The sequence below is a fragment of the Aquarana catesbeiana genome, linkage group LG07, assembly GCF_042186555.1.
Source record: "Aquarana catesbeiana isolate 2022-GZ linkage group LG07, ASM4218655v1, whole genome shotgun sequence".
NCBI lineage: Eukaryota > Metazoa > Chordata > Amphibia > Anura > Ranidae > Aquarana > Aquarana catesbeiana.
Window position 1 is genome coordinate 223,967,701 of NC_133330.1, and position 15,976 is coordinate 223,983,676.

The window sequence follows — 15,976 nt, forward strand, 5'->3', positions numbered from 1 at the left end:
TATATATATATATATATATATATATATATATATATATATATATATATATATATATATATATATATATTTTTTAGCAAAGACCCTAGAGAATACAATGGCGGTTGTTGCAACTTTTTATCTCGCACGGTATTTGCGCAGCAATTTTTCTAACGCGTTTTTTTTGGGAAAAAAAAACAGTTTTGTGCTTAAAAAAAAAAACAAAACAGTAAAGTTAGTCCAATGTTTTTACATAATGTGAAAGATGAAGTTATGCCGAGTAAATAGATACCTAACATGTCACCCTTCAAAATGGCACACTCTCGTGGAATGGTGCCAAACTTCGCTACTTAAAAATCTCCATAGGCGACACTTTAAAATTTTTTACTGGTTACATGTTTTGAGTTACAGAGGAGGTCTAGGGCCAAAATTATTGCTCTCGCTCTAACGTTCGCATTGATACCTCACATGTGTGGTTTGAACACAGTTTTCATATGTGGGCAGGACTTAAGTATGTGTTCGCTTCTGCATGCGAGCAAACGGACAGGGGCGCTTTAAATTTTTTTTTTTTTATTTATTGTTCATTTTACTTTATTTATTTTAGTTTGACACTTCCCCCCCCCAAAAAAAATTTTGATCACTTTTTTTCTATTACAAGGAATGTAAACATCCTTGTAATAGGAATATGGCATGACAGGTCCTCTTTACAGTGAGATATGGGGTCAATAAGACCCCACATCTCACCTCTAGGCTGGGAAGCCTGAAATAAAAAAATAAAAAAAACGATCCTGGCTTCGATCGTAGCGGTGAGTCGGTAGAAGCACCGGAGGGTGGCGGGAAGGGGGGGGCCGTCCCCTCTCGCCTCCCATAAGAATGATCAAGCAGTGGAACAGCTGCTATGATCATTTTTATGGTGTAGGAAATCGCCAGCTGAAAAAGCTGATATCTGAATGATGCCTGTAGCTGCAGGCATCATTCAGATACCCCTGCTCAAAGTCAAGGACGTCATATGACGGCGGGCGGGAACTGGTTAAAAATTGCGGGGTATTGCGGAGTATTGCGGGGTATTGCAGAGTAGTGCAGGGTATATTGCAGAGTATATTGCAGAGTATTGCTGGGTATATTGCAGAGTATTGCTGGGTATATTGCAGAGTATTGCCGGGTATATTGCAGAGTAGTGCGGGGTATATTGCAGAGTAATGCGGGGTATATTGCAGAGTGTTGCGGGGTATATTGCAGAGTAGTGCAGGGTATATTGCAGGGCATATTGCAGAGTAGTGCGGGGTATATTGCAGAGTAATGCGGGGTATATTGCAGAGTAGTGCGGGGTATATTGCAGAGTATTGCAGGGCATATTGCAGAGTAGTGCAGGGTATATTGCAGAGTATTGCAGGGCATATTGCAGAGTATTGCAGGGCATATTGCAAAGTAGTGCAGGGTATATTGCAGAGTATTGCAGGGCATATTGCAGAGTAGTGCAGGGTATATTGCAGAGTAGTGCAGGGTATATTGCAGGGATGGCTGTGCATGGAGTGATGGATGGATGTGACTGCAATTGTCACTGAGCACCGCTGTGGGAACTACACATGCAGCCCACAGCGGTGCTGCCATCCGATCCCCCCCCCCGCACTGTACCAATTGGTACAGAGAGGGGAGGGAGGAACCGGCGTCATGACATGACGCCGGTTTGTTGACATGTGATCGCTCCGTCATTTGACGGAGCGATCACATGGTAAACGGCCGCGATCAGCGGCCGTTTACCGTGATCCGTGATGCGCCAGGTCCCCTGGACCCGGCGGTCACGGAAGTTCTCGGGGGAGCGCGAGAGCTGGATTCTGGGATGACGTCCATGGACGTCCACCCAGAATTAGCCGACCGCACTGCTGCCGTCTTTCGGCTATGGCCCGGTCGGCAAGTGGTTAAGCCATACCCACTATTTCACGCAAACCACGCCCATTTTTCGTCGTGGCACGCTCAGCGTGCCGCATGTTTCTCTTTCCCTATGCCACACCTACTAATGCATGCCCCCGCCCCCTAATTATAAGGTTACTTCGCCTACAGCCAAAAAAGTGTCCCAGATTTTTTTTTTTTTTTACAATGTTGGCAACTATGCTATAGTGTGAACCCAGGCTTTATTTTTTTTGAGCAGTGTCTTTTTGAAATGTATTTATATAAAAGACAAAACTGAAAAAGCTGAAAGTAAAGCCAGTGAAGAGGATTTAGTAAAGCTGTAGAGTGAAAAATCTGGTGCAGCTCTGCATAGAAGCCAATCAGCTTGTAGGTTTTATTGTCAAAGCTTTATTGAACACACTGAATATAGAAGCTGATTGGCTGCCATGCCACGCAGCTTCACCAGATCCTGAGGGCTCCAGTTTTAGTAACTCTTCCCAAGTGTTTCTTTATTATTTTGTGTAGAAGACATAAGGCCACCCTGTGACCCGAGCCTGGCTGGGTAATCTCCAGACACCACTCCCTGGAGTCAGAGCGCCATTTGTTTTCCTTTCTCTCAGGACCCGGAGCAGAAGCCTGACACAATCCCTGTTGGCGCGCCGAGCTCGGTGATTTCCGTAAAGTGTCGTCGCGCGGCTCGCCCAGAACTCGGCAATTTCCGGCTCATCGGGCGGCGCCATTTTGTTTGTGTGAGCGGAGCGGCGGAGGTGTTTTACAAGAGAAACCTAAGGAGTGTGTGAGCGGCGCGGCCATGGACGGGTAGGTGACGGGGCTGTATGTGTGGTGAATGGGTGTAATGAAAGCGGCTGAGTGGCCGTAGACGGTGGTGTCCGGAGTGTTGCACCTCACAGAGGCGGGAAGTGACATTTTCGGGACGATCACCTGAGCCGTGGCCTGCTTGTGTGTGGAGCGGGGACGGGAAGGCGCGCTGGGAGTGGGACGGAGGCTGCGGGGAGGCCTTCCATGTGAGAAGGGCCCCTTGCCTGTCCTCAGAAGGGAATGGTGGTCTCTATAGAACGGAGCCCCCCCATCACATCACTTGCCCACACGTCATCTTTGTTCTCGGAGCTCCCTGGGCCTCAGTGTAAGCAGGTGCAGCTGTCAGGAGCTGGATGACTGGGCCCTTTTCTGTAAGCATACTACTTTATTCATACTTCAGTCACCCATAGCAACCACTTAGAATGCCTCTTCTACCACCTAAATGATTATTACAGTCCGGTGCCACTCCTAAGGGCCTGTTCGTGCCAGATCGGTCTTCCCCAGATTCACACACATTAACACAACTTATTCATTTGTATAGACTACCCAGCAAACCGTGAGGGGCCCATGACCCCCCTGCGGTATTTTTGGCAGCGCACCATAACACAAGTGCGCCATGGTGCAAGGAAGAATGGCGCCACGTCATCGTGTATTGTTCATGTCACTGCAATGGCGGGACCCCCAACTAAAATGTAGGCAGACACTATGGAATTACTACAGATTCGATCAAGCATTCTAATAGCAGCACATCACACGCCAACTTCCCATACCCATCTAGAATTTGTGCTTGAATTTGATGCCCGCTGCGCCATTTTTAGAATGCATGCAAGACAATTTGGCAAAATCTGTTTGTGCCAGTGCCAAAAGAAATTTGGTCTTGGGGCCAGTTCACAACGCAGTGCGTTTTTGTTTGCTGCATCAAAAACATATGGAAAGTAGGTTATATGGTTTCCAACAGCATCGTTCACACCAGTGCGTTCCAGGGGAAAAAAAAAAATGAAAATGTTGCCATTTTCCTGGACTGTACTGGAATATGGCAAGGCACATCAAAAATGCACCAGACCCCAGTATGGAAAAAAGCATCTGTGGTGGGAACTCTCCCTTAAAGTGGTTCTAAAGCCTCAAGGTTTTTCATCTCTAAAGCGGAGGTCCACCCACATACTGCAGCTGTTGGCTTTTAATAATAGGACACTTACCTGTCCTGGAGTCCAGCGATGTCGGGTGCCACAGCTGATGTTTCCATCAGCTGTCGGGTGCTTACGCCGCCATTGTGGGTAAGGGATTTCGGCAGTGTAGCCCTATGGCTTCACACTGGGAACCCTACTGCGCATGCACAAGGCCTCTCTCCTCCTCTCTCCTACTGGCCCAGCGACACGGGAGGAGGAGGGAGCCCAGCAGTGACGTCATGGGCCGCGGTGCAGACTCCCCGAAGTGGGAACAGGATACTTGTCAAAGACAGGTATACTGTCATGTGTCTCCCCAATTATGGCACCGGAGGGGGAGAGGAGACAAATGAGCGGACGCTCCACTTTTGGGTGGAACTCCGCTTTAATGCATTCTATACATTAAAGGCAGAAGTTGTTTTTTTTTTTTTTTAATCTTAATGCATGAAGACAAAAAGCCTTCTGTGTGTAGCAGCCTCCCCAGCACCCCTATAATACTTACCAGAGCCCCATCTCCATCCAGCGATGTCCACAAGTCCCTTGGCCGTCCGGAACTCTCCCTCCTGATTGGCTGAGACACAGCAGTGGTGCCTTGCTTCCCGCGGCTGTCAATCAAATTCAGTTAGCCAACCGGGAGAGAGAGGGGGCAGGGCTGAGCGGCAGCTTCGTGTCTGAATGGATACATGCAGCTCAGCTCCGGTGCCCTCATGGCAAGCTATTTGCTGTGGGGGCACTTGCCAGGAATAGTGAAGAGGCACCAAAGAAGAGGAGGATCCAGGCTGCCCAGTGCAAAACCACTGCACATAGGAGATAAGTATAACAGGTTTGTTTAAAAAAAAAGAGACTTTCAATCACTTTAAGGTGAAAAACCTTTTGTGCTGCAGATAACCCCCCCTGTGCTTCCCCAAGCCCAATCCGATCCAGCAATGTGCTCAATAGCAGCGGCTCCAACCATTGTCTCTCTCCTCATTGGACAGATTGATAGCAGTGGGAGCTGCTGTCAAGCAAATCCTGTGTCGGGGGGGGTGGGGGTGTTAGAATCCCGCTGTCTGTGTCAATGGACATAGCAGTAGAACTTGGGAGCGAGCCCGCACAGTTGCTTCCAGGAAATGCAGCTTTCTGTGGGGGCAATCAATAAAGAGGAGGGCCCTGGAGTCCTGACGGGACCCCAAAAGAAGAGGAGCGCGACTACTCTGTGCAAAACCATTGCACAGAGCAGGTAAGTATAGGCATGTTTGATATTAAAAAATGAAGGTTTACAACCACTTTAAAGCTGATCCTCAGCCCCCCCCCATCTAAATCGAGCTTACTGGGATTTGCCTTCTGCACCCATCAGATCCAGTGTTGTCTTGCTGAGATCCTCTTCTGGTTTCCCTGTGCTCAGTCCTGTACTGCCATGTTTAGGTGTAACATCATCAGTAGGGTTCCGGCTTTTCCAGGTTCAGCTTGACCCGCAAAAAAGTTTTATCAAAGGTTAACTTGGCCTTTAATGTAGGGCTGAAACCACTAATCTATTAATCGACAACTAATTGATTATGAAATGAATCATTTACTATTTTCATAATCGATTAATCGGCCAGTAACATAATGGGGTTAAAAATAATAAAATTAGCCCTTTACAGTGCAAAAAGAGCAAATCGCTACTGTAAATATTACTTTCACAGTTCTACAGTAAAAAAATTGAACCTCTTACAGTAGCGATTTTTTTGCTTTTTTTGTACTATAAAGGGCTCATTTTAGTGTTTTTTTTTTTTTTTTTTTTTTTTTTTAACCCCATTATGTTACTAAACGTCTTAGACCTGGTTCACATCTTTGTGTTTTTTGGTGCTTTTTCAGAAACACACTACAGTTCATTTTAACATGGTTTTCTATGGGACACATTCACATCTATGCTTTTTTTTCAGCCGCTGCATATTTGGAAGACAAGGACTTCTTTTTTTTTTTTTTTTTTTTTTAAGCGCAAAACGGTGCTTTTTTGGTTCAATATACTTCAGTGGAGAAGCTGCAGAAAAGCATGTAATGCGTTTTTGCAGCAATTTGTATTTTTTAATCTGCCCAACAACAAATTGGCCAAAAAACTGTATTTATCTTCTAATAGTGTATACAGTATATCCCTTCTGTCTGTTATTCTCAGAGTGGATTCAATATTTTGCTCCCTAACCATATAGTTGGTTGTTTATATTTACCACTGCATAGAGATATTTAAGAATAAATTGATTTTTTTTAAAAACTTTACATATTAACTAAATTATACACCACACTTTTTTTTTTTTTAAGGTTATTAACGATTAATCGAAAGAATAATCGACCTACTAATCGATTATGAAAATAATCGTTAGTTGCAGCCCTACTTTAATGTGCCTAAAAACATGTATCACCACGCATACACCAATGGAAGGAAATGCGCATTCATTTTTTGAGCACATCCATGCATTTTGGTGCACGTTTGAGTGAACAGGCCTCTAAGTTGATACCCTACAATACACTATTCTTTTACTGCCCCTGTTATGAGGGAATGGAAGTTAGGCAACTGGTGTGTCACGTGACCACCAAAAAAAAAACATGAAAATTAAGTAAATAATTTATTTTTGGTAAAAAATAGCTAGTTTCCAAATGCTGCTTTTTTTCTCTGTATATGGATTCAGAGATCTTTGTTCTTGTACTTTAAGATCTCACATGGCTGCCTAGAGGTCACAGGTGTTTATGTACAGCCACTTGAACAAATGAATGACAGGCTGACTGATGCCACAGCGGTATGCACATCTGGGCATTTACATCTGTACAGGAATGGATGAGTGGCCCTGGATGTAAAGCGTGTTTGTCCAGGGCTGCCTATTCTTACCCGTATGGATATAAATGCTGAGATGTATGTACAGCCATGTTGACTGTCAGCCTGTCATTGATTTGTACAGGCTGCTGCATGATCCTCTTATAGTTTTTATGCTGACTGATTGAGGCCTACTGGTGACTGGTTGCTATGGGTTACAACACTCAAGAATAGGAACTCTGAATTATTGCGTTTATTCAGCAAATGCTGTATACACAATAAATGCGCCCATGCCTCTATTCCTTTTCACCCTTTTGATGATTGCATTGTGTGTGGTTGTGTTTTTAGCGAGATGTCTAGAATCTTTCTGAGGTAAAAAAGAATATTGATTGGATGAGGCGAAATGTGATTGTTCTGAGCAAATTGTATTATGCGTGGTGTGCTTGTAGGATTGTTTTTGGGTTGCAATCGTAATGAGCATGCGTAGCATGATTTTTCTTCGCTGGCGTGAATGGGTAATCAATCAGCATGTATTGTGAGAATGTCCAGGCCTCTTGCTAAATATTCCTGCTTTATATGGCCTGTGATTCAGCATGTGCATACATATTGAATGTATCTCATTGTCTGTCATTTTGTTTTATTTATAAAGTAAATGTTTTGGTATGGAAATGCACCTGCATCCCCTAAGGCTCGGTTCACACTGGGACGACTTGGGATCCGACTTGTCGCCCCTCAAGTCGCCCCAAGTCGCCCCAGAAAGAGATTCACATGAGAGTGAATGGGAGCGTCTTAAATGACACTACTGAAGTCGCTCCGACTTCAGAGCGTACTCCCTGTACTACTTGGATCCGACTTGGTAGGCGACCTGTACCATAGAAATCAATGGAAGTCGCCTCCAAGTCGGATCTCTCTGTAAAGTCAAGCGACTTTGCAGGGAAAACCCCTCCCTCCCCCCCTCCCTCCCAGAGAGCTGATTGGCCACAGGCGAAGTCGCCTGTCATGCAGGCGACTTCAAGTCGCCTTGTAATTTGCTAAAGTCGCGTCGAAGTCGCGTCGAAGTCGCGTCGAAGTCGCGTCGAAGTCGCGTCGAAGTCGCCGTGCAAAGTCGCGCTGAAGTCGTGTTGCCCCAGTGTGAACCGAGCCTTAGAATTGTGTATACATATGTGTATGCTGTATGCCTGCTTTACAGGAAATAAGTCAGCTCTAGGATGACTAAAATTCATAATAATGCATGGACTGGCTGCATTTAAAGGACTAAAAAGCTATTACCCCAAAATGTAAAATGTCATTTGACTTTGTTATCATGTATTTGTTTATGAATGTAGTCTTTTTCTATTGCCTCCTCTGCTATAAAATACTTGATGACCTTGCTAGTCCTCCTCCTTTTCTGTTTTAATCTGACCATGCCAGTAATGGAAACTGATCCTCCTAGAATGGTTAGTCTCTGCCTTCTGTTTGGGAGCTAGGGACACTTCTATGGGAGATGAAGGGAGGTGAGGGTAGTATGTATCTGTGGAGGGAGAAGGAGGTTAGGTTAGGTTGAGGCAAAGCGGCAAATTGAAGAAGTACTTTGTCTTAAAGTGGACCTCCCCCTACCCCCTCTTCAGAATTTGAATTGGCGTGGTTGGGGCTACATCACCACTGCCTTGAGGAACCCAGAAGTGTAAAAGAGAAAGGAGTAAAAAAAAAAATAGACGTATTAAAGAAAATGGTGGTTGATTTTGGAACAGCATGCTTAGTAGCACATAATACAGGAATGTGCATTTTAGGAGGGATAAGGTGTACTTTAACCTGTCCCCAGCTACGGTACTCGTATACAGCCTCATGGCTTTTATCTGTAGGGCCACATATATACATATCAGTCTTTGTGCTGGAAGCACGCCACACAGCGCACTCCAGTCACAGAGACTGGATTGTCACCAGGAGCCCCAGGTCCCGTACTAATGATTGGAACCTGGGACTTCCGATTCCGGGTCACCTAAATGCTGTGAGAGCCTCTGATTGGCTGTCACAGTGATTAGTTACTGTGCAGCCCACCCCTGTGTTTTCCTTCTCTCCGAATGGAGTTAAAGATATATTGTAATCTCTCTCCTTGGAGGGAGAAAGATGTAAAAGTGTGTAAATAAATAAAAATGAAAGAAATAAAATGGCTAGATCAAGGTTTGAACTAGGTGAGGCGCAGGGTTAGCATTTGGGTCAAAGTTTGGGGCCAAAGGTCATGACCAGTATATTTTGGTCAGGATTCTCCTTTTTTTTATTTTTTTAAAGCATTTTTTTAAATTGGTGTCAGTATGTTTTAGGTAGGATAAAAAAAAAAAAAAGCAAAATACACATGATTGTTTCTTGGCTGTACTACAGGTACAAACAACTACTGACATACACATATGTAGGGATCGACCGATAATTATTATTTTTTTCTTTTTCAGGGCTGATACGATACCTTTATTTCTTAATTTACTTATTTTTTTTGGCTGCCTTACAGACCGATAGCCGATATTAGGTGCCAATATTCTGTAGATTTTAAACTTTCTATTTTTACATGGTCCTTTAAAAAAAAAAAAAAGAAATCTGTTACTGCTGTCACAAAGAATGTAAAATCCCTTGTGACAGTAATAGGCAGTGACAGGTACTCTTAATGGAGGGATCTGGGGTCTATAACACCCCAAACCCCTCCCCTGCACTTGAAAGTATTCAAAATGTCAAGATGAATACTTCCTATTTTTTTAAAACTGCCGCCTTTTAGGATGCCAGTAATCTTACTAGATCTGAGACCCGAACAAAGCCGATCCTGCTTTGACGCTGCTTTCGATGAAGTCCCCTCCTGCTGCTTGTAATAACAGCCAAGTGGCTGCTGTTACAAGAAAGCCGCCCGTCCGCTCTAAAGAACGGTACCGGGGTTACCCGAGTATAACCCCTTGAAGCAGTATCGGTAAGTTTGTCAGTTCTTTGGCAGTAAGTTATGGTAATCGCAAGAAATATACAGCTAACTTAAAAAAATAAATATATATTATAATTTTTTTTCTATTTTGGGCCAGTTTTTTTTATTAATGAAAAAAAAAAAATCAAGAGTTATCCTTTCCCATTTACCCCCAAAAGAGTTGCAATGATATGTACGGTTTTCCTAACACATGAGAAAATTGCAAAATTGTGTTCAGGCATTAACATTTGTTTTGCCCTCTGTCACAAAGGGGTTAAAAGCACCTTTTCTTTAATGCCCTGAGGAAAACTGCCACAATAATTTCCCTATGTTTTGCTGCTGATTTGTCCAGCTACCCATCTACTCATTTAAGCAACAAGAGTACTAATTGTAGGTGTGCCCTGTAAGAATTGGGCCTGCTGAAGTGTAGTGTTTTTACATGTGTTGTGTCGACAAGCATTTTGCCAAGTTAGCAACTTCTCACCCATGCTATGAAAGCACATATCGTCATTCTTATGGGATAGAACAGGCATGCTATATTATGGATATGTGAATAGAACTTCAAGAATAAGCACTCCATTAAATATGGGCTGTGATTTTATTTATTTGTTTACTTATTTTTTGTCTTTATAAGTGCCTCTCAAACATTTTGTTTTTGTATGTGAGGTATAAACCGTGTATATAATGCCCTGGTGCTCATCCACAAAGAATTCCATACAAATCCAAAACTGGTATAAAGGCACTCCTGGGTCTTGCAGAAGAGATAAGTCAACGCAACAGTGGTTTATATCAAGACTTGAGAAAGATGGACTGGGCTTTATCAATATGTTGGCAATAAAACACACTTGCTTTGATTTATGTCCTCTGTAAGACCTGTGTGTGCCGCTTTAGCTCTGGATTTTAACTACATGTGGCAGGCCTGGACAAATCTCATCCAGAACGAAGAGCCAGCTTTCACCCCACTACTGCCAAAACCATTTTTGCACATGTATAAAATTATTTAGACCTGAAGATTAGATAAACCCCTAAACAAATGGGTATATTTTCTGAAAGCAGGGACCCTGGAGAATAAAACGGGAGTAGTTAAATTGCAGTTTTGTGGCACAAAAAAAAAAAAAAAAAAGTTTTATCAAATCCATATTAGTAAAAAATACATTCAGCTGAAGTTCCATTTCTGGGTGGAACTCCGTTTTAAGTGCTTAAACTGACCTCAGCTACAGACGAAGCTTATTCCTTTTGATATTAGAGCCCTTTCACACTGGGGCGGGCTATAGCATGGCTTTACCGTTGTTTTAGAGGCGCTATTTGGCTGATAGCGGGGCAGTTTAAACCCTTGCTAGCAGCCGAAAAAGGGTTAAAACTTCCCACAAAGTGCCGCTGCCCCAATGTTTTCAATGGGCGGGGGCACTTTAAGGGCGGTGTATATAGGCGCTGCAAAGATGCAGCTTGCAGGACTTTTTTTTTACCGTCCTGCAAGCTCACCACTCCTCCGGGCTTTCACACTGAGAGGAGAGGCTCTTTACAGGTGCTATTTTTGGCGCTGTAGCGCCTGTAAGGCGCCTCAGTGTGGAAGGGCTCTAAGAATGAAAAGTAGCAATGTTTAGTTATCTACCAGCGGGGACAATGTTGTGTAAAACTTGTCAGGCTGCCGTTTTGTTCCTTTAGACAGCTGAGTGAGCAGAGACTCCCTTGTTACATGAATGAATCTGGAAATTCTGCATAGAGATCACGAGGGGGTTTGACATGAGATTATACATTTTTTAACAATCGTGCAGATTTACTGTCCAGGCCTGGCATGTTGGTACACTTTTATACATGGGCCCCTTATTAGCCTCTGCCCACGTTAAAGTCACTGTCACTAAATTAAACCAGTGAATACAAGCTGTACTTACAAAAAAAATCTTGCAAATACTTTCTCTCCTGCGGTCTGTGCTGCTTTGTTAAAGAGAACTAGTATGTCCAAAAACCAGCATATTAGGAAGTAGAGATGTGAAGGCCCGGGAAAAAAAACGGAAAATTTTGGAAAAAAAACGGAAAATTTTGGAAAAAAAACTTTTTTTTTTGTTTTCCAAAAAATTGGAAAAATTTTAAAGAAAAAAAAATTGTGGAATATTTTATTTTAACATGATGAATACAATATTTTAAGACAGGGTGTTCAAATATTTTCCAAATCATTTCTAAAAAAAAATGTATGATATCATATTATTCTAATTTCTGTGCACTGAGTGAGGACAAGCAAGTCCTAGGTAATAAACTGAACCCTCCAATGCAAGAACAGTATGCATTTCTTCCTTTAGTAGGTGCTGTGCTGCTATTATAACAAGAACCGGTTCGGTCAAACCTTAAGTTTTTAGAAGTTCCTAATTGTGATGACGGACAAAAGAGTAGCTGCAGAGACAGATACTGACAATTTCAGCTCAGAAAATTATTCTGATTAAATGTCCATTGAAACTTAGTCACACTCTCTTCTTAACACTTCCCCCATCTTCAATTATTTTTATGAGAATGGGGTTTTTATTTTTATTTAATACTGTGTAGAGGAAATATGAAAAATTTGTTACTTTTGGTTTTGAAAATTGTTTTGTGGAGGCTTTTTGGCTGTTTCACATAAACTAGTAAGCAGTTCAGGAGATTGTTGCTCCCTTTGTTACAAATAAATATTATAAAAAAGTAAATTCTGTTTGATAATTATTTGGCTACACTATATTTTTAATATGCTAGTTGTGTTTTTTCTGCCAAGTCAAATTGTCCATAGTCATATTTTATGTTCCTGAAGTAACAGAATGACTTTCAATCTTGAAAAGACAAAAAAGTGCTAATGTAGCATTTTTTTTTAAAATTTTTCTGAAAATTTCTGTTTTCTTTTTTCCCCAAAAAAGTTTTTTTTTCCGAGCTTCAAAATTTCCGGAAATTTTACATGTCTATTAGAGAGTGTTGATCTACTTTGCCCTCCACTAGGGTTGCACTGATGCCTATGCTAGGCATTTACACAAGTATCGGTACTCGTGAAAATGCACTGATACCTTCTGGCTCAGTTGTCAGCGGGATTAGAGGAGGAGGACGACGACATAGGTCATTATATTTGTGGGGCCAACAGAGTTGAGTGTTGGGAGTGCTTTGTTTCTTCATCACTTGGACTCATCCAGATGGTAATATTACACACTGATAGATGATAGAGATCCCCCTCCCTGCTCCTTCTCTTTATCTCCCTAAATGCTGGAAATGGGTATTGGTAATTGGTATCTGTGAGTACCAAAAAAAGAAAAAGTATCGGTACTTGTACTCCTTGCTAGAAAAAGTGGTATCGGTGTGTCCCTACCCTCCACACAATCCCTACTGTGCTCAGTGGTTCCTCTTACCGACATGTCGCTGCCTTCTGCAGTGACATGAGGTAACCCTGAGCGCACTGTTAAGATGTGTGGGTATTTACTAGCTTTTTTTTTTTTTTTTTTTTTTTCCAGTTACAGCTTTTATTTACTGGTTTAGTTTGAGTCACTTTATTACAGTATAACAGTGTCCTAGTATGCCAGTTGCAGTTATAAGCTTGTATTCATGAACATGCACTGCAGTGTTTCAGGAAGCTGTGCCATGTACACCTGTATATATGTACCTAAAAGCTAAGCTTGCCTTTTGTAAAAAAAAAAAAAAAAAAAAAAAAAATACACATGAGTTTCCAGGTAAAAAAAAATGTCTTGAGCCTTCAAAGCCCTATTCTTTCCATGTACAGCACACTGTTAAGATATAACCTGTTCATTAGTTCATGTTTTAAGTTGCGTGCCTGGTGCAGCATTGGGGAAAGGTCCAGCTTGTTTTGTCTTCCAGCAAAATGAGCACTGTGTAAGGTGCAATTTTAACAGCATGGTGTGCCCTAAACATGCCAAAGGGCCTTTTCAAAATGATATGTTTTTGCTTTGCTTTTACCTTGTCAAAACTCAATAAAAATATTTCTCTTGAAATTCTATGGGGGTCTTAACACCACTGCGCTACTGGTGCGGTGCGTTTTGAAAAGTCCTCCATACTGCATCTTTGGTGCGTTCAAAACAGTTTCCCTTTGAAATGAATGGGAAATGTGTCAGATGCATCGACAATGCACAGTAGTTGCATTTTTAGTGCGTTTTGGGTTACATGTCCATGTTTCACAGGTGCATACCAACCAATAAATGCATTGGAAATGTATGAAAAAACGCATATGCATTTTTAACACATTTTTTTTTTTCAACAGAGCAATGTGAATTCACCCTAATATGCACAGATGTATAAAAGGCCTTACTATGTAAAGGGTTATTGATTATAACTTCTAAAGACCTCTTTCTATTCAGGTCTGCTTTGACACAGTTGAGTCATAGTTCTAATCTCTACAGCTTTAGTGATTTCATCCACACGATAGTAACACTGGCTGTCTTTAAGGCAAAACATATTTTTAATGTCATTACTATTTTGTCTATCACTGAGTGTGGTTTGGCTTGTTTTTGCCTTTAGCACATTGCAGTAGATAGGAACAGATAGAAGAAGAAATAGAAAGCTTTGATTTGAGGACAGTCTTTGGGTGGAAGTTGTAAGCATATGGAATCAGTCTTTTGTGTCTTGGCATTGATCCAGTGAGAGCAGTCAGCACATTACATGGCTCTGTTTCATGGTGGAAGGGAGGAGGGATACCCTGCTCATTGTGACCATTGCATCCGCCTTCATAAATGCAGCATGATGGAGATAATTAAGCCTTCTGGTGGGGAGGCAGACAAAACAATGGACTGAATGAGATTAGGCCTCACAAAAGTCCTCCATTAAAAAATAAAGTTTTACATATGATTCCCAAAAGTGTGACTATATTACCACTTTCAAAAATGATACTGGTTGATTACTTGAAAACTGTAATTAATAAAAGTATGAATAGTCATAAACAAACGTTATAACATCACACTGAGATACTTGAACTGTTTAAATTAAAAGGATTATTTTTTTTATTTTTTTTTTACCTGTCTATGTAGTGTGGTTGGCTAGTCCTAAATCTTAATCAGGATGATGTTTCAGGTAAAGATTTTACAATGCTACAAATACAGTCACAATAATTAAAGTAATATTAACCAATTGCCTACTGGGCACTTAAACCCCCTCCTGCCCAGACCAATTTTCAGCTTTCAGTGCTCTCACACTTTGAATGACAATTACTCAGTCATGTAATACTGTACCCAAATGAATTTTTGTCCTTTTGTCATACAAATAGAGCTTTCTTTTGGTAGTATTTGATCACCTCATGGGTTTTTTATTTTGTGCGCTATAAATGAAAAAAGACTGAAAATTTTGAAAAAAAAAAAAACGCATCTTTCTTTGTTTCTGTGATAAAATTTTGCAAATTATTTTTCTTTATAAACCTTGGCCACAATTTATACTGCTACACATCATTGGTAAAAATAACCCAAATTAGTGGATATTATTTGGTCTGTGTGAAAGTTAGAGAGTCTACAAGCTCTGGTGCAAATCATAAAAAAAATAACACCTGATGTACTGGTGGCCTATCTCATTTCTTGCACCCCCCAACAAGCCAGGAAAGTACAAATACCCTCCAAATGACCAATTTTTTTGAAAGTAAACATTCCAAGGTATTTAGCAAGATGCATGGGGAGGTTTTTGATGTCTTTTTTTTCCCACAATTCTTTGCAAAATCAGGATTTTTTTTTTTTTTTTTTCACAAAATTGTCATTGTAATAGGTTATCTCTCTCACATGGCATGTGTATACCCCAAATGACACCCCAAGATACATTCTGCTACTCCTAAGTATGGCGATACCACATGTGTGGGACTTTTTCACAGCCTAGCCATATAGAGAGGCCCAACATGCAGGGAGCACCATCAGGTGTTCTAGGAGCATAAATTACACATCTAACTTGTTGACTGCCTATAACACATTTGAAGGCCTTGGAGTACCAGGACAATGGAAACACCCACAAAATGACCCCATTTTGGAAAGCTAACACCCAACGTATAATCTGAGGCATAATGAGTCTTTTGAACAGTTCAGTTTTTTCCAGAAGTTTTTGGAAAATGTGGGAAAAAAATGAAAACTCTTCTTCCTTTTTTTTTTTTTCCACAAAGTTGTCCATTTATAAGATATTTCCAACGCATAGCATGTACATAGCAAAAGTGACACCCCAAAATACATTCTGCTACTCCTGAGTATGGCGGTACCACATGTGAGACTTTTACACAGCCTGACCACATACAGAGGCCCAATATGCAAGGAACACCGTCAGGCATTCTAGTAGCATAAATTACACATCTCATTTCTCAACCACCGATTACACTTTTGAAGGCCCTGGAGCACCAGGAAAATGGCCACATACAGAGGTCCAACATGCAAGGAACACCGTCAGGTGTTCTAGGAACACATAGCATGCACATACGAAGAATTACACGCCAAAATACATTCTGCTGAGTAAAGGGTAAAC

At 41.6% G+C, this 15,976-nt stretch overlaps 1 protein-coding gene across 1 annotated transcript in view; it reads left to right on the forward strand.

Moving 5' to 3' along the window:
* Nucleotides 1–2,471: 2,471 nt before the first annotated feature.
* PTBP2 (polypyrimidine tract binding protein 2) overlaps nt 2,472–15,976 on the forward strand; it is a 156,579-nt gene continuing 143,074 nt past the window's right edge. Inside the window, exon 1 of the mRNA XM_073593088.1 lies at nt 2,472–2,685. Within this exon, the coding sequence (XP_073449189.1) occupies nt 2,678–2,685 (8 nt within the window). The 5' untranslated portion in view covers nt 2,472–2,677. The remainder of the gene's footprint in view (nt 2,686–15,976) is intronic.